The sequence below is a fragment of the Maniola jurtina genome, chromosome 7, assembly GCF_905333055.1.
Source record: "Maniola jurtina chromosome 7, ilManJurt1.1, whole genome shotgun sequence".
Lineage (NCBI taxonomy): Eukaryota > Metazoa > Arthropoda > Insecta > Lepidoptera > Nymphalidae > Maniola > Maniola jurtina.
In genome coordinates this window covers 13,981,672-13,989,784 of record NC_060035.1, presented here as the reverse complement: position 1 = coordinate 13,989,784, position 8,113 = coordinate 13,981,672, and the positions used below count along the sequence as shown (strand labels likewise).

Here is an 8,113-nt window from a genome sequence, read left to right as displayed (position 1 = left end):
TGATTGTTACTATTGGGAAATTTATTGCATTTTTAATGAAAAGGTTTGATTTATTAGGGGTCCGTACTCGAAGTGTGCCAAGAGGACCCTATTATTAAGCATCCACGGTGCGTCAGTCTGTCTGTCAGGAAGCTGTATCTCAAGAATCGTAATGCGTATAGAGTTGAATTTTCACAGAGTGGTATTTTTATTGCCTCTATACCAACACCTCAAAGACCAATATGGTAATGTAAATTAAAAAAAATTAAAAAGTACATACTTAATAAAGAATAAAGTTATGGAACAGTTTATCAATCTTCTGATTCATGCTTGATAATAATTTTATAAAAGAATTCTATTTACTTATTTTGTAATCAAATAAAATCAACCACTAGATCTACTATTGCGAAAATCTTTTCCTTTTCTTTTTGTTTAAACAACTGGCACAAAGATAAATGATTGACTCCGTACCAAATAGATAAATTCAAGATACACTTTAGTTTATCTGTAACATCCACGCTGCTAGCTATTTTAGTCATGTCTCAGGAAACAAAGAAAGAAGATCCCGAAGAACAACCGCTAGATGAAACACCTAAGACAGAAGAAGAAGAATTTGAAAAGAGAACCTTTTTTAAGAAACTATGGGATATAAAATCAAATATTACCGTGGAGCCTATACTAGCCGGTCTAATCATACCATCGATGCTGGCTAGGATAGCCATACAGAACCTTAACTTGGATAAAGCGTGTCGGGTTAAATTAAACTACAATGACAGTATATGCGATGCCTTAATTCAGAGGGAAGGAAACCTTACATTCTACGAAGGTGAAGTCCAGAAAGTGATATCTGCTATCGAAACATGGAAAAGCGTTATACAAACTGCTATACCGACTATATTTGTGATATTTATGGGTGCTTGGAGTGATCGTACAGGCAATCGAAAGCTATGCATCCTTTTGCCAATATTTGGTGAATCTATGGTGTGTGTAAGCAATATTCTCAGTACGGTGTTCTTTTATGAAATCTCAGTTGAAGTGACTATGTTTTTGGAGGCTTTGTTCCCAGCTATTACTGGTGGTTGGGTTTTGGTTTACTTGGGGGTGTTCAGCTATATAAGTGACATAACTGATGAGAAGTCGAGGACATTTCGCGTTGGGCTCGTCAATTTGTGCATGACAGCTGGAATTCCTATCGGAACGGCTTTGAGTGGAATATTGTTGAATTTGTGGGGCTACTATGGAGTATTCACGCTGTCTTTGGTTATTTATTTGATGACTCTAACGTATGGCTATGTTTGTTTAAAGACGAAAACTAAACCTGGAATAGAAAGTGAGAAGGTAAGTTTTTCACATGCTCATTTTTTGCGCAACGGATCAGCCTGGCTGTCCAACGCGGAAATGCAGCCAGTATTCTTGGCACCATTCCACGCGGGCATGATTTGTACAGTAATTAGATAAGGCTAGCTTTAAGTTTTATTGTAATATTTTCAATTCACATGATATTTTTTATATCTTCACTTCCGTAAATTTCCTACTACTAATTTACCTTTTACTTCTACTTACTTGTGTATTGGCTTAGTCTGCACATTGCTACATAAAGGCATCGATAAAGGACATAAAACTCAAACATATGAACTCTAGTTTGAGCCCTATATAAGCCACGCTTACTGAAGTTTCTTTTTAACTCCCGACCCAAAAAGAGGGGTGTTATAAGTTTGACGTGTGTATCTATGTAACTGTGTATCTGTCTGTGGCATCGTAGCTCCTAAACTAATGAACCGATTTTAATTTAGTTTTTTGTGTTTGAAAAGTGGCTTGATCGAGTCTTCTTAGCTATAATCCAAGAAAATCGGTTCAGCCGTTTGAAAGTTATCAGCTCTTTTCTAGTTACTATAACCTTCACTTGTCGGGGGTATTATAATTATTTAATTTACACTTGTTAAGTATGGGTCGGTCGTCGCCAGTCATCTGAAATTAATTGATTACCACCGCAGAGGAATGTTTACAGCGCCAGAGGAACCACCAATGTGTTACCGGCTCATAAGAAATTTATTTACTTGCCCCAAGAATACATATTTTAGTTTTGAGGATACACAGACGATTTTACATTGAACATTAAAATACCTAACACCTTTAGACGCATTGTCCAAACCTTCGCGATCAAAGCGAACTACGAAGCGGGATCGTCAGCCGCTCGCGGCGCTCGCCTCCCATGATATTTAATAGCGCTATGCATACCTACGAGACTACGACAGGTGGCGTGAACGCTCCATCATCGTGCCCCGCATCCCGCGTTCTTGACACGTAAGTGTAGCCGTAGCTTTAGTAGATTTCTGGCATGCAAGTTTTAATTAAAACATTATTGTTCTTTAATTTCAGACGAAACCAGTTGCTTTTTCCGATTTAGTATCTTTAGTAAAGGAGACGGTGAGTGTAGCTTTCAAAAAGAGAGATGGAAACACGAGAAAGAAAATCATTTTAACTCTTTTCGTAGTGGCAATTATATATGGACCAAATCATGGTAAGTCTATAAACAACTTTTTTTCCTCCATAGAACTGCAGTTTACAGCACTTTTAGTATCATTAAGATAATGGACTAAGAGCCAGCGCGTGAAAGACCTGCATTATTTTATGAAATCTGAAAGTTTCTCTGCGTATTGTCCATACGCCATATACGCAGATTCGTATCGTGGCAACCCCCTGCCAGACAACCTTAAATAAATTTTTAAACTTTAAGGGTGTCTGGCAGAGGGTTGCCATGACACTTAATGCATGACGTTATCTAATACTGTTCCAAAGAAAATATAAAAATATTAGGCTTTGACATAAGATTTTTTACACCTTGATTACTTACCTGTTATCTTCCAAAGCCACCATCATCCAAACTTCATAAACACTGATCGTTTCCCCCTGTGCTGCTGATAATACACAGGGAAGCTTTCAGCTTTTATGAAATAACGAAGGTCTGGCATGCGCTGGCTCTCTCTCTATAATTTTTAATTGTTATGTGGATTTTTTTAGAGCATTGTTTTATGTCATTTAATCATAATAATGTTATTTAAGATTCATACTAATGCTCCCTAAATCACCACTAAATAAACATATCATGAGAACAATAAACGCCTATTTGGTCCGATAAGAAAGATCTGTGATAACAAAATGGTTCTATTGTCACAAGCTTAGGCGATATTAATATGGCCAAAAATAATGTTTGCTAAATTTAATTTGGCCATAAATATTAAGCATATCATAGCTACCGCAATGCTCTTTTATAATGCGCTAATGATCTTTTAGCCAAATAAGGAAATTAATCTAAAAGTAGGTAGGTAAATAACTATTACAAATAATAAGTCTAATGAAATCGTTTATTTTGTATTATTTTTCCTTGTTTGTCTGTCTGTTACATTTTTCGTCACACCTGCTAACTGATGAAAAAATTCGGTACTTTGAAGACGACATATGAGAATTTTTCTAGCTCGGAAATCTTTCTAGCCCGTCGGAATTTTTGAAAATCGAACTTACCTTTTGTCTACGCGGACTAAGTTGCGGGCACTATTTATTAATTTTAATATTTTTTTCGTTTTTCGCTTCCTTAGGCCCAGTATCGAGCAAGGTGAAGATGGGCAAAGGTGTGTTTAGCAAGGATAGATAGCCCTTGTACAGAAGAGACGAATTTGTCGCAAATCGTTTATGCGAATTCATAATACGCGTTGCGTTGGCTCATACTGGGTGCCAATAATCATTAAGTACTTTCACATCCACAAGCATCGCGTGAATTTAAAATACTTACGAAAATCGCATGTTGTATCAATGTATATTGTACCTACTAGTCAGACTAGACTCGCGCGCGTGACGGCTGAACGCGACGGCTGATGATTACTTTTGCTACTATTGACACTTAAACAATTAGTGCTAGAAATTTACATTTTTCGAAATCACGTCGCGATGAAATCATTTTCTATCGTACTTCCTCCCGAACAAACTATCATAGTACTATAAAACTATATTAATATACTGTTATTAAAATGCAGCTCACCACTGTTCAGAGTATTTACTAGAACAAAGGCCAGACTCCTGGGTCAATACCGACCCATAGTAAAACATTATGGAAAAAGCTATAGTACTTAAGCTAAATATGCACGGTTAGCTGGAAAACTGAACTCTGTAGCTTTTTTTACACGCGCTTGTATTCTAAACCTTATGTCTATAATTTTTGAGTGCATTTTTCCATTTTCAGCCGAGAGGATAATCACATACATGTTTGTGAGATATCGACTTAAATGGGATGCTTTGAAATACAGTATCTACTCCACTTACAGTATTATAACGCATTCCCTAGGTAAGTGAATTCGCCGCATAATAATGTAAGACCCTTAGTATTAAAATTTTATATTTTCACGAAATCTTATCAAAATAATATGTGAATGTTACGGCTAAATGCCAAAGTGCGCTTAACTTAGTTTTAACCGGCTACAACTAGGTAACTAAGCGGATAGCAATTGGTTAAACTTAGGTGTATCGGTTGTATTCGACTAAAATGGATTACGCCAGAAAATTCGCTTTGTCGTCCCCAAATTCAGCTTCAACTTTTCAACCTTCGCATGTCGGCAGCTCGCTTCGCTTGCCAAATCGATTGGGAAATTAGGTGTACAATGTACATCACACTTCACACTAATATTATAAAGACGAAAGTTTGTATGTGTGTGTGTGTGTGTGTGTGTATGTTTGTCACTCCTTCAAGCAAAAACTGCTGGACGGATTTGGCTGAAATTTGGAATGGAGATAGATAATATGCAGGATTAGCACATAGGCTACTTTTTATCCCGGAAAATCAAAGAGTTCCCACGGGATTTCGAAAATCCTAAATCCACGCGGACGAAGTCGCGGGCATCCTCTAGTAATATCTAAACAAGTAAATCTGCATCCTTTTGCTATCAAACTCACCTCCTGATTGAGTACAAGAAGGAAAATAATCTATTAAAATAAAATCGATTTTTTTGACAATGATGATACCACATCAACACCCGAATGCTATAATTAAAATGTGGGTATAAGTAATTATCACATTTCATTGCAGGTGCCTTGTTTTCCATCAGCGTGTTCAGCAAGCACTTAGGTTTCCACGACTCCATGCTCTGCCTCATCTCTATCATAAGCAAACTAGTGGGTTCCGTATATATCGCCTTCGTCTATACGGACCTCCAGATGTTTATGGGTAAATAACCTCACTCTCTTACCCTAACTACTTTTATGAATAAAGGACGGACCCGGGACCACGTCTAAATTCAGAAACACGCGCCCTCTCTCCCTCTCTTATGTATCCTATAGGGTATATTATTTAATATAATATAATATTTTCAAAGTAAGATAACTACACCAAGTGGGGTTTCATATGAAAGGGCTTTACTTGTACATTGTACAACAGATTTTTATTTATTTTTATGCATAATGTAATATATATTTATAGCATATATTCCGCGTGGGCAACACAAATTTCAACCCTCTTTTTAACCCCTTAGGGCTTGAATTTTCAATAATCCTTTCTTAGCTGATGTGTAACGTTATAACCAGAATGCCAAATAACCCGATCCGTCCAGTAGGTAAGTAGTTTGAGCTGTGCGTTGATAGTCAGTCAGCTTTTCCTTTCATATATTATTTAGATGGAAAAACTAAAGAAAATACCTAATAAGTAAGGTTAAACATAATAATAATGTTAAAACTTAAATCAGACACTCTCCAGAATAGCTAAAAGTTATACTTAATTTTGTTTGCAGTCCCCATCATTGAGATTCTGAACGCGACCACGTTCACGTCTCTCCGATCAATGGCCTCTAAGCTGGTGCTCTCCGAGGAGATGGGTAACTACCTTTACGTTATTATTTTATGAAGATTTCGTACGTGCAAGTTGCGAGAGAAATGAAAAAGACATCAAACAGATCAGTAAAATGTCAATTCCAATTCAGTTTCGAAGAAAGTGCAAGGAAAAATGACCTTTACAGGGTTCGTCGGTGAGGGTGTTGACATATTAAAGTTCATTTAAAACTTTCGATGCTATAAAAAAACGATGAGGCATAAGACCTAGTTTTAACAGACTTTTAAAAAAGAAGTCGGTGTAGATATTACGTGATAATTTTATCACGTCATCTTTTAATAATGTGATTGGTCAATTGAACATCCACTCCACTCCACTCCCCTTCAGTAGACACTTAGACAGGTTTCCATAATCAGCTAATACGAAGCAGAAAAGAGATAGACATAGGTGTCTATCTCTTGACCGCTAACAATTTGGAAGAATTAAGAACTTTTGTAGGGAGGTAAACTTTAGTTTTCTTTAGTTTTAACAAGTAGCTTCTCGCTTAAATGCGTAAGCGGCACATACGAGCTTGTTACTGTGAACTATGGTAATGAAATCATGATACGAGTCAAAAATGATTATTATTATAGGTATATTTTAAACAAATTAAGGAAAAACGGACTATACAAAGTAAATTTTCTATTTTCCAGGGAAAATGAACTCGCTCTTCAGTCTGGTAGAGACGTTGGCGGCGCTAGTATTCGATCCCACGTACTCCGCGCTGTATGCCCGGACTATACCCATCTTCACCGGAGCGGTCTACATCTATAGCGCCTGCATGACTATACCGGCTATCAGCGTTTTGATGTATGATACTATCGTAGTTTTTCCCAGAGAATTATTATAACAAAAGATAAAGGTTGTAGCTCATCTACACGACATCGTTCCCAGTCCCACGCAACACACTTTTGTATTTATAGTATGGGTAGTGATGTTTCTGCCTTCATATACCTATGGCAAAAAATATTTGATGAGTTATCGACCATTATCGCCAATAACTTGGGAATTTAGAAAAACTCTTGCTCCTAAAAAGTTTGTTATGTAGCACCAAACTAAAAACTGTTTAAAACCTTGGTCCTATGTAATAATCTTTTTAGAAACATTGATTTTTAGGGTTCCGTACCTCAAAAGGAAAACGGAACCCTTATAGGATCAATTTTTTGTCTGTCTGTCTGTCTGTCTGTCTATCGTGTCTGTCAAGAAACCTATAGGGTACTTCCCGTTGACCTAGAATCATGAAATTTGCTAGGTAGGTAGGTCATAGCACAAGTACAGGAATAAATCTGAAAACCGCGAATTTGTGGTAACATTTAAAAAATTAAAATGTGTTTCATATTCCAAAATAAGATAACTATACCAAGTGGGGTATTATATGAAAGGGCTTTACCTGTACATCCTACAACAGATTTTTATTTATTTTTATGTAGAATAGTTTTTGAGTTATCGTGCAAAATATTGGAAAAAATACCTGAGTATGGAACCCTCAGTGCGCGATTCTGACTCGCACTTGTTCGGTTTATGAAAATCCCCACGTTTTTGTTAACTACTTTTTGGTGTTATTAAAACAGCATTGTTCAAGCAGCAAGTCAAAACACAAAACATTTATTTCCTTTAATCGTCGATATTTATTACTTAGTACAGTTCAGAAACTTCCTGTTTCCATTTATTGGCGATATTTATAAATACAGTTCGGAAACTCTCTGCCCCCAGGTGGCTGTTCGTGCGGCACCGGCGAGAAACGAAACTTAGGCGGCGTGAGGTGATAAAGGAATAAGTCTCGAGCAGAAACTTTTACACTACCTTCTCTTTACTATAGCTTTTCGTTTGTTTTACACCGAATAGATTTAATAAAGTATGGCTAACGACTATATTGTTTTTTTATTGTTTTTTGACATGAATTTCCATGTAGTATAGAAGCAGGAGTTATTTTGCGGAAGTCCATGATATACAAGGAACCAAAAGCTTATTTTGCTATAATCCGCCAAACCAAAGAAATCTGTATGGTGCAACATGCAGCATGCGACAAGCACCGCCCGCCCTCCCACCGAAAAACATGCAGGAAAAGCGCCGTTATTGCAAAATCAATTAGGATTTACAATAAGGCATTGTAAGGTCTACATCTCCTGTGGATGCTCCGGTGTCGGGGCGAAACGTGCGTCGAGTGGCATGGCAGGTCTTTTCCTCCCTCTAGATCAAGCCAGACCAGAAACAATTTAGATAATGATATTCATCTTCACCATCATCATCAGCCCATCCCCGATCCACTACTGAGCATTGGTA

The 8,113-nt window shown here is 37.1% G+C and overlaps 1 protein-coding gene across 1 annotated transcript; it reads left to right on the top strand.

The window, feature by feature from the left end:
- The first annotated feature begins 285 nt into the window (after positions 1 to 285).
- LOC123867091 (proton-coupled folate transporter-like) lies at positions 286 to 7,698 on the top strand. Its single transcript, XM_045908965.1, has 7 exons — positions 286 to 1,317; positions 2,359 to 2,500; positions 4,217 to 4,318; positions 5,057 to 5,194; positions 5,754 to 5,837; positions 6,484 to 6,640; positions 7,544 to 7,698. The coding sequence occupies exons 1-7, from the start codon at positions 517 to 519 to the stop codon at positions 7,605 to 7,607; spliced, it is 1,488 nt and encodes a 495-aa protein (XP_045764921.1). The 5' UTR covers positions 286 to 516; the 3' UTR covers positions 7,608 to 7,698.
- Positions 7,699 to 8,113: the final 415 nt, after the last annotated feature.

Excerpts from the sequence above, each read along its gene's own strand:
- LOC123867091 (XM_045908965.1), top strand. The coding sequence starts at position 517 with ATGTCTCAGGAAACAAAGAAAGAAGATCCCGAAGAACAACCGCTAGAT. Across the intron at positions 1,318-2,358 it reads CTGGAATAGAAAGTGAGAAG|ACGAAACCAGTTGCTTTTTC; the intron begins GTAAGTTTTTCA and ends CTTTAATTTCAG. Across the intron at positions 5,838-6,483 it reads GGTGCTCTCCGAGGAGATGG|GGAAAATGAACTCGCTCTTC; the intron begins GTAACTACCTTT and ends TCTATTTTCCAG.